This window comes from Notechis scutatus, chromosome 5, assembly GCF_049901735.1.
Source record: "Notechis scutatus isolate UNSWTSFEM ecotype Mainland chromosome 5, rNotScu1.2, whole genome shotgun sequence".
Classification (NCBI taxonomy): domain Eukaryota; kingdom Metazoa; phylum Chordata; class Lepidosauria; order Squamata; family Elapidae; genus Notechis; species Notechis scutatus.
The window spans coordinates 51,840,525-51,860,650 of record NC_142013.1 but is presented as its reverse complement, the minus strand read 5'-3'; the positions used below and the strand labels follow the sequence as shown (position 1 = coordinate 51,860,650).

Genomic DNA, 20,126 nt, shown 5'->3' with positions numbered 1-20,126 from the left:
ATGACAGTTGTAAATTTTCCCATTTCGCCAAGTCTAGCACTATCTGCTGTTTAAGTTTGATATAATTATTCTCTTTTAGTGTACTGCATCTTGCTGTCAAGTATATCCCCAAGGACTTGATCTTATTCATGACCTGAATTTTCAATAGGTCTGCCAGTTCTTCCTTTTGTCTTGATAGCATATTCTTTGTCAAGATCTTTGTCTTATCTTTATTTATTTTCAAACCAGCCACCTTTCCACATGCCTCTATCTTTTCTGTCAATTTTAATGCTGTTTCTAGTGGGTCTTCTAAGATGAAAACCAGATCATCTGCAAATGCTTGCAACTTAAATTCTTCTTTTTTGATTTTCATCCCTTTTATATTCTTTTCATCTCTAATATTTCTATTTAGCACTTCCAAAGTTAACACAAACAACAGAGGTGATAATGGGCACCCTTGTCTTGTTCCTTTTCTTATATCGATAGAGTCTGTCAGTTCTCCCTCTATCATTACCTTTGCCATTTGCTTATGATATATAGCTTCTATTGCTTGAATAAATTTTCTAGCAAAGCCCATCAGTTCCAGCAGTAATAACATAAATCGCCAATTCACATTATCAAATGCCTTCTGTGCATCTAGAAATATCAGAGCCATTTGTTTTTCAGGATGTGCCTCGGAGTATTCCGAAGTGTCCAAGATTACTCTCATATTGTCTTTAAAATAAATAATAATAATGTGAAATATTAATGTGAAATAAAATCTCAATTTATCGGAATGTAAGCCAGAATTTAATAGTACTAATTTTCTAATAGATCTAATTTTCCAAATGCAAAAATAGCATTATCCAAACAAAAATATTTTTAGCATTTGATTTAATGGATGAAAATGCCATTGTACTATAAAGGGAATTTCTATTTGCTCTATGTCTCGTAGATGCTCATACTGAGGTCATAGATGGTTCCTGAATATTTCTGGCTTTGTTTGGTTGTTTAATATAAAATTGTATCTATCCATAACAGCATCATATGCTAAAATAAATAAATATTTACAGTAGCTTAATTGCTAAACAAGCTTATTATTCATGAATATTCCCTCAGGACATATATCTCCTGGATTTGTGACCTTTCATCAACAAATGGCCTTTAATTCAATGAGCTGTATGTCTCTATAAGCTACAACATTCCTAAGAACATTAATAAGGGGAATGTTTACAACTCTCCTCATTCAAAATGAGAGGCAGGGTCATACTGTCAAAATAACCTGCTTAATTGGCATTCACATTTTTAAAGGCTACGTATACCACATTATAAATTATTGTTTTCCCAGATTTTCCCAGATTCCAATAGTATTTATCATGGGTGAAATTATAATTTGCCTTAGATCCAATGCATATACATGTTCATCTTTAGTCTCTGTAGTCTATCTTAGAACTTTGTTGATGAACCTCAGTTCTGTTTTGCTCTGCAAACATCAGGGGACCATTGATTCACTGTAACTTGCTGTGTTAACTTGTTTAACAGGGGTGTCAAACTCACGACACATGGGCTGGATGCATCATGCACTGGCCATGCCCATGCTCAGTTTAGCGAAGGGGAAAAACGTTGCGATATGTCATGTCTCCATGATGACACGAGTTTAACACCCCTGCTATAGGCAGTAACTTAAAAGAACTTTAAAAGAAAATAACATGGGCAAAATACAAAATGGTGCTCATTTGCTAGAAAAGAATGAAATGAGATTTCAGGCATAAATTTGGAAGAAATGTTGCAGAGGTTTCAATTATTACAAATCACAAGAATGTTCTAGAGAAAGGGGGAATATTTTGAGACATTCCTGAAATATGAATAAGATTAGACTAGAGCTATACAAAATACTCAGCTAATTTGTATCCAGTAATAAAGGCACTTTCAAGATTCTGTCATTCTATAAGACAGGGGTCTTCAAACTTGGCAGTTTTAAGACTTGTGGACTTCAACTCCCAGAATTCCTCCTCCAGTCATGTTAGCTCAGGAATTCTGGGAGTTGAAATCCACAAGTCTTAAACTTGCCAAGTTTGAAGACCCTTGCTATAAGAGTTTCTGTACTTCTTGTACTGCCTGTTCCCAGAGACATTGGGAGTCGGACAACATACACAATTTATTGTAGCAAATGACTAGGCTGAGCCCGAGAGAGTTAAATGTGTCATCAGTCTCAAGTCCCTAGCACCCACAAGAGATCTAAGTCCAGCCCACCTTCAATTATGTTGAGACGCATCTACTGCCAATTTGCTCTGGCTGTTAATCATTCAGATTAATGTCAAACACAGGAATTCAGAGCACAGGCAGTTGAAATGAATATAGGTTTTATTGTATGCTTGTACAGAGCATACAAGTCATAGACTAGCTCTCTTAAGTAAAGCACCACCTCCTCAAAAGACAATAGCATAGCCAGAAGAGAACCATAACTGTTAAACAGGAATGCTGCCTTGCTTGGGTTTAACTTTATTTTAGTTCTTCCCATTCAGAGTTGCTGAAGTAAGAATGGGTTGCATGGAAATGATTCTTCATGATGGTATTATGTTGCTAGGCAATAGACATAAACAACCATTATTCCTCAGCATATCAACAGTTATCAGTTATTATGTATAGTGCTTTTCTTCTATGTATCTCTAAAAGGCAGTAACAGATTTAAGCATCATGACGTGATTTTTATTTATTTTTTTATTTTGTCAAGCAATTATAAGATAACAGGTATAAGTATAAACATAGTTATGAATACATGAAATTGATACAAATAAGAAAAATAAAAAGAAACAATAAAGGACAGGGATGGTAGGCACATTGGTGCGCTTATGCACACCTCCTACAGACCTCTTAGGAAAGGGGTGAGGTCAATAGTAGAGAGTCTAAGGTTAAAGTTTTTGGGGTTTGGGGAAGAAACCACAGAGTCAGGTAGAGTATTCCAGATATTGACCACTCTGTTGCTGGTCGTATTTCCTGTAATCAAGTTTGGTACGGTTTACCTATGTGTTGAGGTGATTAAATTAATTGGTTTAATTTAATTGGCTCTCCAACTTTTTTGGGCAATCAGAATCTGTGTTTACTTTCACTTCCTTTATCTCTCAACTAGGATGAGAAAGATTTTATAGTGTGTTTGACTTTTCACTTTGATTCCCTTTTTGCACTGCATACTCAGTGACAATTTTTGTTTTTTTCCCTTTGCTTGTTTTACTCCTTCCTATTGATCTTCTCTGAGTAGTCTTCTATTCTCCCATTACTTGGAAAGTTTTCAATCTTTTCTTCAGTGATATGTTTGCAGCAATAAGTCTTCTGCCACTTTTCTCTCTTGTGTATGTTCTGTTTTCACATAATTTGGAGGCTTTCAACTTCTTTTTCAGGGCCTCAGCATGCTCCAGTAGTGTCTCAGACTATTTTTCATAAACAGCAACTATTACAGGAGCCAATATTTTTAAAGGCACTTCTCAGAAATAACCACAAAGCGCACACACACACTCAATTGTGACAGCAACCAAAGCCAAGTGGAGAAGAGTCTTATTCTGCTTTAAAATCTTGTCCCTCTCACTTGCATCCCAACTACGTCAGAAAAACTTGCGGTTAGTAGTAATTATCTGGATAGATCTGGTAGAGACAAGAGGATCAATTAACTGGGCATACTTTTCTAAAATAGTAAAAAAAATAAAATTAAAATAAAATAGTACCTGGCGACTAGTAAGGCTTGTTGCAAAGACTTCGCTGGGGGGGAAAACCGGTTGCAATTATTTCATGAATTTTAATAATTTAATATATACCATTGAATTCCATCATTAATGTGGCGTAATTATTGTGGATTCATTACAAAATAACTACAGACAAACAAGAGTTTTATTTCCCCTTTAATGCCGATCCAGGAAGAGGCTACCACGATTGGCTCCTCGGGACTCATACGCTGACCTTAGGAAAACTACGACTCCCACAACCCCTTTCGACATAATAGATTATCCAGAGGGACTGGGGGTTACGTCGCAGTTGTGGCTCGGTCCCAGGAACAGCGATAGTAGTTCGTTATTGAATATTGCATTAAATCTGAAAACGCAGCCTGCGTGTTAAAGATGCCTGGCCGGAGGAGTGAAAAAAGGGGTGAGATTCTTAGATGTAGCGAGGAAATGAGAGGAAGATTTTGTCTTATTTTTTCTTTTCGTTAGGTTAGGAGGAATTTAAATGTCAGAGATTCCAACTACTGCGCAGTGTTCTGCGCTTGTGGCAGGGTACCAAGCTCTTCGCTCCCCCCTCCCCAACCCGCCCCTCATTCTCTTATCAAATACAAATGTCGGGTTGATTCAGGCCTGAGAACTGCGAATAAATGAACAAGAGAGCAAAACTGAGCTTGCACCTGCACCAAATGCCAGTCCTACACTGCTCCTTTGCACTTGTTTTATATTGGAAATTAGTACCATGAACAATATATGAATAGGAAAGAATATTAATAGAAAATAGTATAAAAATGTATAAAGATTTCAGCTTAGTAATGTAAATAATAGAATGGTTTCACTGATGGATCAACAGTTCACCTTTGCTATTGTTTATATTTTAGTGGGAATTTTTATTTTTTCACAGTCTAAAAAGAAATCCAGTAGAATCCAGTATTTTCAAGATGTGCAAAATAACCATGCTTTTATAGAAGAATGAATGGTAAGCATTCATGGTTTTAATCCTACAGTACTAAGAAATTCCATTATGTTTTACATATTGTTTTACATATTGCATAATGCAACTTCTGGGTCAAAATTTGTAGGGTTAGGTTAGACAGCTGGGAATGTTGTTTGTTTTTAGTTGACCTTATTATCTACTTGGGGTAATAAATTGCTGACTTTTTAATCAATTACATTTTAAGTGTCACACTGTTTGATGAAAATGGACTGTATTTCTTTTAGTCAGTATCTGTTGAGTATGTTCAATCTATATTGAACTCTTAATTCATAATTGTTTATTATTCAACAACAATTTCAGTTTTTTTAATACAGCATGGCAGAATCCACATGTTTTCTAAACTAGTTAATTCCATTGACATAATGATCCAGAAGTACATATAAAAGTACAGTACACAAACCTTTGGTCTCTAAACTTTTACTGTGTGTGTAACCAGTCAATTTGGTTTTCTAAAACTGTCTAACAGGAAAAAAAAATCGTATTAACAATAGGTAATTTAAGAAGAATAAATTCATAATAATTCATTGAATTCTATTTAAATTTATTCAGGTTTACAGTTAGGTGATGGTTAAAATATAGCTACACTGAAGAATTATGAAGTGGGTCTGTGCGGTGCTGATGAGAAAAATGCACCATCACGTCTGGATGTGTTCAGCGTTGGTTCCAAAGAAAGCAAAATCAGTTCAACGTTGCTTTATCTGTAACTGTAGACTGATGTCAAATCACAAGCCTCAGAATGTTCTAGACTCTTACAAGCTACTTAAACTTCAGGAAGGGTGTTCCTTAGATGATGTTAAAAATTCATTTTTAGAGCTTGCTAAACAATTCCATCCAGATAGTGGATCAGTTACAGCAGATTCTGCCATTTTTGTTCAAATCAAAGAAGCATACAGAGTTGTTGTTAATGATATGGCCAAGAAAATAAAATCAAGAGATAAGGAAGAGGATGATGATGAAGACAAATTGAAGTCTAAAGCTGTACAACATAGACAGTATTTAAATTTTGAAGGTATTGGTTTTGGTACTCCAAGTCAAAGACAAAGGCAGTATATACAGTTCAGAGTTGATAGAGCTTCTGAACAAATCATGGAATATCGACAGCGACAAATGGACAGAGAACTAGCTATGGGAGATGTCATGCTAGCTAAAGATTTAAAGCAAAGTAAAAAAACAAAAATAACCCAAGCAATCGAACGCTTGGTTGAAGACCTCATTCAAGAATCTATGGCAAAAGGAGACTTTGATAATCTAAGTGGTAAAGGAAAGCCATTACAAAAATTTTCAGACTGTCCACACATTGATCCTATGACACACAATCTGAACAGGATCCTGATAGATAATGGATACCAACCAGAATGGATACTTATACAGAAAGAAATACGGGAAACAATTGAAAAGTTAAGGAAGACCATAATAGCTTCTAGGAATAAGGTAGGTGATCCAATGACCATCCAAAAAGAGATGCAATGGAAGGAAGTTTGTGAAGAATTTAGGGAAAACATTAAGATATTAAACAAAAGAATTAATGATTTCAATTTAGTTGTTCCTATTCTTAGCAGACAGATGGTCCATTTTAATGCAGATAAAGAGATTGCACATGTACAAGACGTCTTTGAAGCCCAGATGAAAAATAAGTCAGAGGCAGAAGCAAAGAAAACTGAAGCTGAAATGGAACATGGTAGACATGACACAAAAACCATTGTTTTAAAGTGGATAGCTCGTATTTTGAAGTAAGATCAAGAATTTAGTCATTTAATTTCATAGTCAATGAACTTTAAATAAGATTCATAAGACATGCCAAAGGCATTTTTTTGTCCTATTAACTATTGGAATAATCCTTTATTCAAATTGAAGAACTGAACTAAGTTGCAAAACTACAAATAAATGTTTATTAACAATCATATTTTGGTTGAGATTTTTTTGTCAACTTAATATTTAGATAAGGTACCTCAAAGGAGCTAACTTACATAATGTGTTCAAAATCTGGAACCTGTGATTCCTATGGAATTGAAAAATGGCAAATTTCATAAAGCATTTTATGACATAATACAGAAAGTCATAATTTTTTTCCTGTGCTATACAGTTCAACATGGGCTATTTTCAAGGCAGATGCATCTCTCAAAACCTCCTTGTTTAAGAACTTTTCCATTATATTAGAAGCTCTGCCATTGTTGAAGGCTTTGAGGAATCTGCTACCTTGGAAACGATGGTCAAATGGGTTACTGGTTGTCCTGTTTGTGTGAAACCTTTCACTGGGCAAAATGGTACATTGTAAGGCAACAATTTTTAAGCCAAGGTATCTCAAACAGGCTAACATAGAGTATATGTAACATTATAACAAAAAAAAATTGTCATAAAACATTTCCTGTGTCATACAGTTCAATATTTATGATATTGATTGCGTATTTATGATATTGATTGCAGGAAATACAACTTCAGCAACAGAGCGGTAAATGTCTGGAATACTCTGACTCTGTGGTTTCTTCCCCAAACCCCAAAAACTTTAACCTTAGACTGTCTACTGTTGACCTCACCTCTTTCCTAAGAGGTCTGTAGGGGGCGTGCATAAGCGCACCAACGTGCCTACCGTCCCTGTCCTATTGTTTATTTATTTTTTTCTTATTTGTATCCATTTCATGTATTCATAACCATGTTTATACTTATACCTGATATCTAATAATCGCTTGACAAAATAAAATAAATAAAAAATAAATATGGACTACTTTCAAGGCAGAGAGATCTCTTGACTATTTCCATAATATTTAAGAACATATCCATACATCATAAGCTCCACCATTGCTGAAGCTGGTCACAAGTGGTCATGGATTGTCTGGTAATGGCATTGAATTTAGCAGATAAACAAATGGGAATCTGCCATCAGAAGGATAAATTTGTTAGAAGGATAAATTTGGTTTAGAATGATAAATTTCTCAAAAATGCATGAAGTGCTGAAAAAAAGACTGAAAATTTTTTGGCCCAAATATGTTCAAATATTTGAAGATTATTTTAAGGTTATTTAAAACCATGCTATCTGATGTTCAAGTAGAACATATTCCACAACAGGATCAACCAGCTGAAGGACAGCTTTGCAGTGGTATTTACAAGGATGTAAAAATAAGGCTTGCTTCAGAAAATTGAAAGTTTGCTCCAATAAAACAAAAAGGAGCACACATTCTGGCAGAGTTAAGTGTAAGAAGATTGTAAATTGCTAAAGAGCAGATAGCAAGAATAAAAACAAATACAGATTGTCCTTGTTTAGTAACAGTTTGCAGTATAATAGTGATGATAAACTAACTTTACGGCCAGTGCTTGCATTTATATCCTTCACAGGTCTATAAAGCAAAGGAAAGCCAGATCGTAAGCACTTAGCAACTGCTTCACTTAATGACTGATTTGCTGCTCCCAGTTGTGATTAAATGAGGACTATCTGTAGGTAGATAGTACATTTCAGAATGTAATAATGGAGTTCCTCAAAGATCTTTGTTGGGACCAGTACTTTTCAACTATCTCAAATCAAGATCTCTAGTTAACTCATAAATGTTCTTGACTAGAGCTAAGCAATGAGCTAGCTAACTTTGCCAATTATGTTAGATTAGGGGTAGTAAAACACCAAAGAGATTGTGAAGCGCTCTGGTAGGCTTTCTCTGAACTCTGGGAATCCTCAACCAAATGGCAAATGAAATACAATTCATATAAGTGTAATACATTGTACATAAGAACCAGTTTGATGTAGTGGTTAAATACCAGGCTAGAAAGCGTGATACTGTGAATTCAAATGCTGTATACATTCTTCGTCATGAAACCAATTAGGTAACTTTGGGCCTGTCTCTCTTTGCCCTAGCCCAGGAAAAAGACAACAGCCTGCTTCTGCAAAACTGCAAAACCAGTTTTCTCTACTGCTAAAGGGATGAGGCTAGAAATGAGATGGTGAGTTCTAGTCTGCTGTAGGCATGAAAGCCAGTTTGAAGGCTTGGTCCTTTCACTCAGTCTCAGCCCACTCCACCACGTAGGGTGGTGGCTGTGGGGAAAATAGGAGAAGTAAGGTGTATTAGCTATATTTGCTGCCTTGAGTTATTTATAAAAATAATAACAGTATATAAACATTACCAAGAAAACCACAGGACCTTATGTGGGAAGTCACCATGACCCAAGACCAACTCAAAAGCACACAAACACAAATTGTACATGCAGCCAAAAATCTTGACTTTATACATTAATAGGATATGAGATGTATATTGCAGTCATAATGGATAGCTCAGTGAGAACACCAACTCACTGTGTGCTACTTTTCATAGTAAGTATGGCAAATTCCATGCTTGAGGATTAATAGAAAAATAACATCTTTTTGGAAAAATGTGATGTAAATTGTCACTGCCACACTTTAAAAAACTGGACATAAACAGTTTCACCTCCCCCTCAGGATGCCACTATAAGGCACTGCATGCCAAAGCAAGGGACAGTTTCCCTTGTGCCATTACTGCTGAACACCTAATTCCCACAACGCTGTCTTACGTTTAAGGATACTTACCTATGTAGTCGGGCTGTATTATTACCTTTCTTGTTGTTTTTCTTGTTACCTTCTTCTATTGATATATTACTTTGTTGTTTGTAAGTACACTGAGATTTTATGCACTGGGGACAAATTCCTTGTGTCTCTGATCACACTTGGCCAATGAAGAATATTCTATCACCATATTTAAAAAAGGATATAGTAACAGATGGAAAGAAGAACAGAAGAGGGCAAATAAAATGATCATGGGCTAAAAGATCTTATGAGGACAAGATATTTGAAAGCTCTATCTTGGAAAACAGGCAAACAGGAAAGCAAATTATATAAAATCACACATGGAGTAAATGAAAATGCTTTCATTGGGAACTAAAGAAGCTGATTGGAAACAGATTTGAAACAAATTTAAATGAGTTATGAGTCTGTTGTAGTTATCAGCACCTGTGATCATTATTTATTACATTTATAAGTCACACCTTATATTATTCAGAGCAATTCTGGACCACTTTCAAGGGCATTGAAACATACACACGTTTTATATTATAAAACAATATAAAAAATACCTTGGACATTGGATAAATTAATGGAGGACAGAGCTAACAAAGCTATTGCTCCTGAAGATTCAGGGTTGCCTCCCAAGTGGGGCAACTTATCTTCCCAGTAGGAAAGGAATAGTGATGGGGGGAGAATATAATTCTTCCCTCTGCTTTCAAGTACCTCAAAACCTATCTAGATTTGCACTGCAAAAGAAATGGTTAAATTAATGCTGGCTTTGTATGAATACAGTAGAAGAAGCAAGCAAAATGAAAATCACAATAAAGTTAGAAGTGTATTTTTTGCTAGCTTAACTTCATATTTTGCAGCTGAGGGTTTACACACATTTAACTGGAAATAATTCCTATTAAGTTCATTGGGGCTCCTCTCCAAATAAAAATGACTCAGAACAGAATAACAGAATTGGAAGGGACCTTGGAGGTCTTCTAGTCCAACCCCCTGCTCAGGCAGGAGACCTTATACCATTTTAGACAAATGGTTGTCCAATCTCTTCTTAAAAACTTCCACTTGTTGGAGCATTCACGACTTCAGGAGGCAAGTTGTTCCACTGATTAATTGTTCTGTCAGGAAATTTCTTCTTAGTTCTAGGATGATTCCTTGATTAGTTTCCATCCGTTGCTTCTTGTCCTACCCTCAGGGGCCTTGGAGAATAGCTTGACTCTCTTCTTTGTGGCAACCCCTGAGATATTGGAACACTGCCATCATGTCTCCCCTAGTCCTTTTCATTAAACTAGACATATCCAATTCCAGCAACCGTTCTTCATATGTTTTAGCTTCCAATCCGCGGCCAAAACTGGATGATGCAGTATTCCAAATGTTGCCTTACCATGGCTTTATATAGAGTGGTATCAACACTTCACGTGATCTTGATTCTGTCCCTCTTAATGCAGCCTGGAACTGTCGACGCAGCTTAGAAATGGGTAAGATGGAAACGAGCGCTAGGAGTGTTTTCCACTCTTGGACCTTTCCCCCTCTTTGCCTATTTCCTCCTGCGCTTTGGCCGCGCGGGCGGCGAGTCAGTAACCCTCAGTACTCTTCACCCACGCTGCAAATCGAAAAAGCCGGCCGAACTTCGCTGTATGTTCACTTTTATTCCCGAAAAAAAAAAAGAAAGAAAAAGAAAAAACCGAGCCTCCACCGCTGTCCAATCCCCGCGTTTCCTAGCAAGAAATCCGTCCCCCGTTGTGACGAGGTACGCCGGCTGTCGATTGGTTAAAGGGCCTGTCCTTCTCCCATGCCTCTTGCAGGTAGAGCCGGGTTAGCGGGGTCGCGGATGGAGAGTAGCTTTCAACCAGGTGAGGACCTTGCTGTAGTTTGGGGGGGGGCGGGGGGAGTCGTCGTCTTCTTCCGCCCATTCGCTTTGCTCAACGGCTCGTGGGGACTCGGGCGGAGGGGGACAGACATTCTTCCTGCTGTTTCGTCCTGCCGCTTCTTTAGCCTCTTTAATCTGAGAGGAACTGAGGTAGGCTTTTAAAAACATTAAATTAAATGGGCGCCGCCCAGTGCCCCTTCTTTTCCTGGCGGTCATGAGATTCACAACCTCGCTCGCTTTCCTGGACTCGCGACAAGGTTTTTAAAGAAACAAAAAATCGCCTCAGCTGGGAGACGGTGGGGAGACCCCACGAAGTCTAATACTCACTTGTGCGACGACGGTGTCAAAAACAAACAAACTGCAAAGGAAAGAGAAACCTTTAATGCTATCCCTTCCCCGAAGAGAAGCGCCCCTTTTACTTTCGTTCCTCACGCGAGGTTGTTCGTGTGTGTGAATGCACCGCAGTTGACCTTGGTCGTTATTCCATCTCTTTACGTGCTTCCTTTTTCTTCGTCCCCCCCCCCCTCTTTTTTTTTAATAAAGATTAAAACCCTTTACACAGGAATAGCTGGCTAAGCAGTCTCCACCTAGGGTACTTCTATGTAATGTGCGGTTTAATTATACTCGATGGAAGTAGTCGCAACCCCGTAGTAGAGTATCTTAATTTGAAACTGGTTCCACTTGCGTGACTACACTCTTGCTAGGTGAATACAATGTTGTTTAAGATCTTTTGGAGAACAACAATCTTGAGAATGAGACTACTTATTATCTTGTGCCAGCCTGTATTAAAACTGTAGCTTAAAAAAAAATGGACATATTCTCTTGGCAATTACAATAATAAATTGTGAATGACAGAAGTATAATGAATTGGCTTGAAATGTTTGTTTTAGAGTTCAGTGTGTTTTAATTCTCAGGTAAATTTTCATACAATTATAACTTAAGTTCTTGATTTGATTATATTAATATCTAATTTTCAGTAGCTTTGCCCTTCATAATCTAATTCTGAATAATGGATGTGAATGTGCGAGCTTCTTCTAAATGAAACTATGACAAATGCTTAATGCATTAGAGCAGAGAGGAGCAAGCGCGGACTGACTAGGTTTGTACATTAACTTGTCCAAGAAACATGTAGTCTATAGAATTTGTTCAATCTTGAATTGGACATAATAGTTGGATATTATAACTAATCCAGCAATTTCAAAAGTGTTAGAACACAAAGGCCATACTCTGATCATAGACTGCACTGTCTTAGGTTTATTGGGGTTATAATTCAAAATATCTGAAAGGGAATTGATGGATTGCTTCCCTCTAGTTTTGCTAAGAATTGTTCAGGAATTGCATACATTGCTTTCATCTTCATTTAGAACGATTAGTATATTTATTGTTTCAGTCTCAGATAGACTGAATATTTTGGGGGAGTAGAAAGTACAGTAGAAAATTGGTTACAAGAGTTAGATGTACTTAATGGGTGTTTTTGTGTAAAGGGAAAGCCTAAAAGGATATACATTTTTATCTCCCATTTTTATTTTACAATTGTAAAATAAAAGAGGAAGTTCCTCTTTCTAATCTTGAACCTGTTTCCCCAAAACAGGATATTTTATTATTTAAAAGTTTATTAAATTTTTCCTTGAAATATCTGGAAATACAGGAACGAAAAAAAGGAACTGCCTGAAATTCTCTAAAATAAATTAGGGCCTTAAAACTCAAATGTGTATGTAATAAAAGGTGTATGTATGCATTGACAAGTGGAGGGGGGCGTTTTCTCTGTTCCTTCTTGTGTTTTGTAACAATAAAAAATCCCTTTCTCTGAATAGGGAACATGGGTTACTAATAATTTATCACTTCCTGGTTCTGTATATTGTGCTAAAAGAGATAGAATACAGAATTCTATAGATAACTTTATGCTTAAACTACTATATAGATAGTTTTTGAGTAAATTTTTTCCCTAGAACTATTAAATATGTTTTCCTGTCAATGCTAATTCATAACTATTGAAATAATGTGTTAATTCATTGTTTCCTAAATGTAGTTTTACAGTATTTATCCAGTTACCTGGAGTTTTCAGAACCATATATAAGCTGATCACATTTTAGCCTAATATACTGTATTATGTAAACTAGACATAGCCTCTAAAGTAAGAATTATTGTTCTGTATAAATACATATCTAGATATGAGTGTGCATTTTTGTGTCTGTATATCTTTTGTAAAAATATACATTACTATTATCTTTCTATTTTAATGCTGAAGGATTGAGAGTAATGATTGAGTATAAATGCACCAGTATAGGAACGTAGAAATGGAATACAAGTGTCAAATCCAGAGTATTAAACTGTGTTATAATTGAAATCAATGCAGTTTTCATTCAGCTGTAATGGTCAAACATGGGTAGGCTTATTAATATTTTGCTATTTCATATGGAGAATGTGGCTCTGTTTTTTAAATTTACTGTTCATGCTGATAATTCTAGAGGTGTTCTTTCTGATTTGATGGAATAATATTCAGTGCAATTCATCACTTTCCTTTTCTTCATAATCTTAAGGGGCTTTGATAGTGGAGTGTCAGCTTCCAAAATACTTTATTCTATAAAGGCCTAAATGTTGATCTTGATGTTTTCATTCACTACCGTACTATAGGTAGGCTACCCTCCTCAAAAGACTGAAATTGACCATTTGGTTTGATTTCTGCTCATTTAACTAAGTTATGAGCCAGAAAGTTCTTATTTAAATATCTCTCCTAAGTTTGCTCAAAGGCTTTGAGCATGACACTATTAATGTTCCCCTCCAATACTCAATGTTGCAAAATACCGAGAAATGCACAATAAATATTCTTAAGTATATTGGGATGTAGTGTTACAAAACTAAAGTATAATTGAGTTCCTTGAAACAACCACTTTATCTAATCCATTTACATGAAAATAACCACACTTATTTTCAGTTTGATGTTCTTTCTAATCTTTTGTTTAGGGGTGGGAGCTTAGAAAAATCAAGTGTAAAGAAGTTCAACTGAACTTGAAAAATGGCAGGCTTCCTAGACAATTTCCGTTGGCCTGAATGTGAATGTATAGATTGGGGTGAAAGAAGAAATACAGTTGCTTCTGTGGTGGCTGGGATCTTGGTAAGTCATATGACATTATTTATGGCTGATTTTAAGTCTTAGTAATATCATGACCTATATCTAAATTCTGTAAGACCTTGTCTCATTGAAGTAATTTGAAATAATTTTAATCAGTTGCATAGCAGGACATGACATTGGCACTGTAAAATTCATAAATATAAGATTAGTTTTGATTAGTAAGAGTTACATATATTTGTGGGATTTTCTTGTTTTCTTTTTGCATATAAAAGAAAAAGGAAAAAAAACTTGGATTAATTTTTTTTTGTTTTCAGATTACTAAAGAGACCCCCATAATTTTATATCTATAACATTTTACAAAAAAATATGGATGGATGTTCAGTTCTAATAATGAAGTGAGTTGACCTCTTGCTAATGATGATACCTTAGATCCTCACCAATATGAGAATTCATGAATTATTGTGTTAATGGTACAATATCCATTCACAAGGAATTGGAAGGAAAAGTGGTAACTAGCTACTGGTTCTCTGTGAACTTTGTAGACCTGCAAATGGGTAAACATGTTGATGCTTATAATATTTTGAAATCAAAATGTATTTTAAAGTAGTCATATTAAGTAATCCGAATCAGTCTCAACCATCTGTAAGTCAGATATTAAAAGCTGGGAAAACTGTGGAAGTGACTTACATTCTATTTCTTGTACTTTAAGAATGATTTCTTGTAGTTGTGTAGGTTAACATAAAGAAAAACTAGAAATGTTTATTATTTTACAAAAGTTTCCACTTCTCAGTAAAATCTCTCAATTTATATTTGTATTTATTATTTTGGACATCATTTGGTCTTACACTGCAATTCTCCACATATTTCCACAAAAAATTGCTTATTAGGGATAAATAGGGATAGATAACAGTGTTCTGAAGTGTGTTCTTGTAAAGTTTCTGGAATAAAAATACTTACAATAAGCACCTTTAAAGTATCCTGAGCTTTGAACAAACCCCAACTAACACAGTCATATCTATTTGAAAAGTAGTCACGTATATTTATTTATTGGCCAGGAAAAGATGCTCTGTGTTAAAAAAATAACTTGAAGTGGAATGGATTGCAAAATTTGGAAATGTTTGTTTTCTTGTGCAAACTAGAAAAACCTCTTTTCCATAGTACAGCAGAGTACTGAAAGTTTACATGCTTTATGGGTAAATATATTTTTATTGATGGCTATTTGACATTATTCCAGACAGACTTTATAAATGTTCCAGTATTAATAACTATTTTTCCAGTGATTGCCTCCCTCTTCCTGATCCATTCAGTCATTTAAGTGGAAAACTTATCATATTACAGTAAATTACTTAAGAATGTAAATTTTCAAATTACAAAAGGCTACACTGATGTGCCTTTTTATGCAATTGTTTAACAACCAGCAGAATAGTAGAATGTAATATATATTTTGGGTAAAAGAGTATTAGATACTGATGAGTCCTTGGTGCTCTCTGAACTTTGTTGTTTCTTGCAGACGTTTCATTACCCAAACTGATGATGTTGTCTAGTTTGGGTAATGAAATATTTGCAAGAAAACAACCAAGTTCAGAGAGCACCAAGGACCTCTCATTTCAACCCTGAGTTACAAATATTATCCTTTACTGATTATGATATACTATTTTTATGTTTTTATTCTGCATTGCTTTATGTATTTTGCAGAAATGCAATCTAAAAGTTAAGCTACTTATAAAGAATGACAGTTCATGTGGAAGGTGAGGGTTAAGAGATCCTTCTCTCCAAGTCATGGAGTCTGTTTGGCTCAGTTTTACAGTGACCTTTATATTGAAATGTAATAGTATAAATTACAAATAGTTTGTTCACATTACTATAGGTAGTCCTCAACTTACAACAGTTTATTTAGTTGTTCAAAATTACAATGGCACTGAAAAAGTGACATGACTATTTTTCACACTTAACCAATGCAGCATTCCCATGATCATATGATCAAAATTCGGATGCTTGGCAACTGACTCATATTTATGATTGTTGCAGTGTCCCTGGGGCATGTGATCACCTTTTGTGACCTTCTTACAAATAAAGTCAATGGGGAAGCCATATTCACTTAAAAACTGTGTTACTAACTTAATAACTGCAATGATTCACTTAACAATTCTGGCAACAAGGAAAGTTGTAAAATGGGGCAAAATTCACTTAAATGTTTTGCTTAACAACAGAAATTTTGGACTCAATTGTCTGATTGTCATTAAAAGGAATGCCATATTTTTCGGACTATAAGACGTACTGGACTATAAGACGCACCTTGATTTAGAGGAGGAAAACAAGAAAAAAATAGTTTTTTTGCCTCTGCGGGTCCCGTTTTTGGCCTCCCAATGCCGGGGAGGACAAAAATGGGACCCACTGAGGCCTCTGGAGGCCAAAAACAGGCACATTTTTGGCCTGCAGAGTGCTTCTGGATGCCGGGGAGGGTAAAAACAGGATGCACAAAGGCTTTGGGGGGGGGCAAAAATGGGCCCGTATTCGCTATATAAGACGCACAGACATTTTCATCCACTTTTTTTGGGGGGGGGAGTATGTCTTATACTCTGAAAAATACCATAACTCGTGACTATTTTGCTTAGAAGCTTAGTTTCACTTATAGAATTGAATCACTGGGACTTTTATGATTATGGTGCTTAAAAAGGAGCGAATAATTAATTGTGCAATCATATTTTTACAGTTTTTTACAGGCTGGTGGATAATGATAGATGCTGCAGTAGCTTACCCTGAGCCAGAAGAAATGAATCATGCGTTTCACACTTGTGGAGTATTTTCCACCCTAGCTTTTTTCATGTAAGTCAATATAAAATCGTGTCAGGGACCAACACTTTGTTTACATCGGCTGATGTTGAAAAAGCTAAGCAGGATTTCAATAGTTAGGGTTAGGTTGGATGTGACACCACAAAGAAATACCAAGGTTGTTGACCAGATTAAAAATACTAAAAATTGCCGTAGCAATTCCATTTCCAAATCTTGTCCAGAATACAATGTGTGCATATTCTTATAGTCACCAAGAATCATGTTTGCATCAAGTAACATTTATATACTTATGTATGCATCTGTTCTCTATGTTTGTTTGTTGGCTGTTACAAAAAGCAAAATACATTTTAAGGGAATTTTTTAAGTTTCCCATTTATTTTGGTCCATGTTTAACACCTATTGGTAGTCCTCTACTTACGATTAGTTGCCTGATGATAGTTCAAAGTTACGAAGGACCCCCAAAAGGTATTTACAACCTGGTTCTGAAGTTCCAACAGTTGCTTTCCTTGTCATGGGACCAGATTTTGGGTGGAGAGCAACTGCCTATATTTAAGACTATTTGCAACATTCCACAGTCACGTAACTGTGATTTACGTTTTTGTTGAAAACCAGAATGTATTTGTAGGGAATCAAGGCTGAATTTACTTCCGTTTTTTGGCAAAATGCCGCCAGAGCAAATAATAGATTTGCTTAATGACCATGGTGATTCACTTATCAACTGCCTCAAAAAAGGTTTAAAATTGGGTTGGACATGTGATGGCTGCTTACAACTATTACGACTTACAACCATAATGGGCGGGTTCCATTACAGTTGTAAGTCGAGGACTACCTGCATAAAGATTTGTTGTTTTTTATAAACAAAATGTTTAAAAACAAAGCTTTTTGTTTACACTAAAGATTTCCATACCATCTTCAAACCACCATTTCTAATCTATGGATATTTGTTGGTTTGTGCTCCACCTTTATATTTTTATAAATAACTCAACTCCTTTGCCCTATTTTTCCCACAACAACTCTTGTTAGCTAAGATGGGCTGAGAGAGAATGACTGGCCCATGAACATCCAGCTGGCTTTCATGACTAAGGCAGGAGTAGAATTCATTATCTCGGGCTTTCTAGGTGGAACACAAACCAACAAAGCCTTAAAACACTACTAGACTAAACTTTTTCTGTTTCAATATGTCTTAATACTAGCAGTTATTAACATTGATTACAACTACCACTTTCAAGGCATTACTATTCATTATGCTGGTCTGCTGCTACATATCAGGTGCAAAAGACCAGGTCTATACATGAAGATTCAGTTAAGCTGATTTATTGCTAAAAGTCTATGCACAGGAACCTTCTCAACAGTCAGCATATGGTTACAGTTACTGTAGATAAGGGTAAATGGCACTCAAGTGGGGTTAGATGTATTTTGCTTCTGACTACATAGGAATTCAAGGCTGATCCCCCTTTTCACTCTGCTCCCAGATTCTGCCATTCCTCCTCCTAAACCAACAGTCCCCAATCTTTGTGGCTTGGTGGCCCAATTTTTTTGGGGGGGAGAGGGGAACCTGGCCACGTGAGCAGCATGCCCACGTGCCTGCATGTACACTTGAACAGTGTGCAAGCGTGCACTTGTGCTGGCCCGTCACTCACACAAGTCAAGCTGCACACATGTGCATTTGTGCTGGCCCGCTGCTCACACAGCCCCGTTGCAAATAGGCCATGGCCCAGTAATTTGCAAATAGGCCATGGCCCAGAGGTTGGAGGCCCCTGTCCTAAACCACATCAGAAATAAAGGTGCTTAGGCTTAGTCAAGTATCAGACAGATACCAATAATTACAGAAAATTGAACCAGAAAATAGATTAAAATAATATTCCTGTTTTAAATATTGAGCTGTAAAATTTTGGATTTCATATCTTTTCTGCACTACTTTAGATTCAAAAGAAAGTAAACTAAAATGAATTGCAAAATGGAGAAATGTAATCAAGTGGGTTTTATTTCTGCTTTTTTCTGTTTTTAAGTTTGTTTGTGAATATGTTGCAGGATAAATGCTGTATCAAATGCTCAAGTAAGAGGTGACAGTTACGGTGATGGATGTTTAGGAAGAACAGGTGAGTGCACTCTTTTTTACAAGAATACTGGTCTAAAATCTTGCTATTCAGGAGAAGATGTACCACATCAAAACTTTCTATCCTTATTTTGTACCATAAGGCAGAAGAAAGAGACAGTAACACATGAGTTTCTTCTTGCTTTTGAGGTAAAATGCTGGTAATGTTGCTTTGTAAAAGTAGTATTATTTCTTTAAAAAGTGTTACATTTTCAGGCTGAACAAAGGAAAGGGTAAGAACATCTTTGATAATTTCAGGAAAGGTTCTTGCTTTATCACAATTTTATTAACGAACATTGGGCAGTATGTATTTAAAGTCTGATCCCATTGTATTTGAACAATGCTCCCAAAGTTATCTAAGAAACTTCATTGTGGAGGTTATGGGGGAGGGGGGCTTTACCAAAATAAATCTCTTTAAATTGATCTATACTGATATTGCTCAGTATTATTTATTTATCTCAAACATTTTAACATAACCTTTATCTGGTTTATCCTGTACTTTATTGCACCTTAATTTCTTTGAATTTATCAGAGCTATTGATCTGGCATTTGTAAATAGTATAATTTTTGCTAAGGTGTCCTTTTTAATCACTGAAATCATTATCATATAAAAGTAAAGTTTGATCCAAGGAATGTAAATCTTGTTTTAGGTGCTCGTGTCTGGCTGTTCATTGGTTTCATGTTGATGTTTGGCTCACTTATTGCTTCTATATGGATCCTTTTTGGAGCATATGTTACCCAAAGTAAGAATCCTTTCTTCCTATTTTTTAATAAGGGGAGGAAAGACACATTGAGTATGTTTTTAAATCATGAAATAACTAGTATTTTGAATCAATCAAATGCCTATTAACTATGTATTTGAAAATATTTAAGATAGAACAGAAATATTCAGACTACTGTTGAAAATGTCTGATATAGAATATCATACAGGACAAAACACAAAAGTACAATATAATGTATTACTGTTTTATATTTGAAAAATAGAAAAAGAACTGGTTTGATTTGAACTGGAAAAGTACAGTTTTGTTTCTTGAAAGTGCGTAGCGCAGAATTTTAAAATGCAGGAGAAGTTCTCTTAATCACTCTGAACAGGGCTGTGTAAGAATAAAAATACTTCAGTTTATTT

The 20,126-nt window shown here is 35.8% G+C and overlaps 3 protein-coding genes across 11 annotated transcripts in view; 2 read left to right on the top strand and 1 right to left on the bottom strand.

Annotated features, from left to right (window-relative positions):
- Positions 1 to 3,860, bottom strand: part of LOC113409759 (trifunctional purine biosynthetic protein adenosine-3-like) — a 51,491-nt gene extending 47,631 nt beyond the window's left edge. For both annotated transcript variants that reach the window (XR_015749818.1, XM_087966723.1), the window contains exon 1: positions 3,678 to 3,860. The gene's annotated coding sequence lies outside the window, so the exon portion shown is untranslated. The remainder of the gene's footprint in view (positions 1 to 3,677) is intronic.
- Positions 3,861 to 3,935: 75 nt separating this feature from the next.
- Positions 3,936 to 6,566, top strand: DNAJC28 (DnaJ heat shock protein family (Hsp40) member C28). Its single transcript, XM_026664183.2, has 3 exons — positions 3,936 to 4,095; positions 4,573 to 4,647; positions 5,215 to 6,566. Exon 3 carries the CDS (start codon positions 5,260 to 5,262, stop codon positions 6,397 to 6,399), a length of 1,140 nt encoding a protein of 379 aa, XP_026519968.1. The 5' UTR covers positions 3,936 to 4,095; positions 4,573 to 4,647; positions 5,215 to 5,259; the 3' UTR covers positions 6,400 to 6,566.
- Positions 4,077 to 20,126, top strand: part of TMEM50B (transmembrane protein 50B) — a 26,859-nt gene continuing 10,809 nt past the window's right edge. For 4 of the 8 annotated variants that reach the window (XM_087966728.1, XM_087966726.1, XM_087966727.1 and 1 more), the window contains exons 1-5: positions 10,964 to 11,022; positions 14,004 to 14,154; positions 16,826 to 16,938; positions 18,937 to 19,004; positions 19,651 to 19,743. In XM_087966728.1, the coding sequence (XP_087822854.1) occupies positions 14,056 to 14,154; positions 16,826 to 16,938; positions 18,937 to 19,004; positions 19,651 to 19,743 (373 nt within the window). In that variant the 5' untranslated portion in view covers positions 10,964 to 11,022; positions 14,004 to 14,055. Of the gene's footprint in view, positions 4,096 to 4,572; positions 4,648 to 10,963; positions 11,190 to 14,003; positions 14,155 to 14,426; positions 14,508 to 16,825; positions 16,939 to 18,936; positions 19,005 to 19,650; positions 19,744 to 20,126 lie in introns of those variants that run through there. The other 4 variants (XM_087966729.1, XM_026664182.2, XM_087966725.1 and 1 more) reach the window with 3 other exon arrangements.

Bases quoted from the DNA above. Each gene is read 5' to 3' on its own strand.
- DNAJC28 (XM_026664183.2), top strand. From the start codon at position 5,260: ATGAAGTGGGTCTGTGCGGTGCTGATGAGAAAAATGCACCATCACGTC.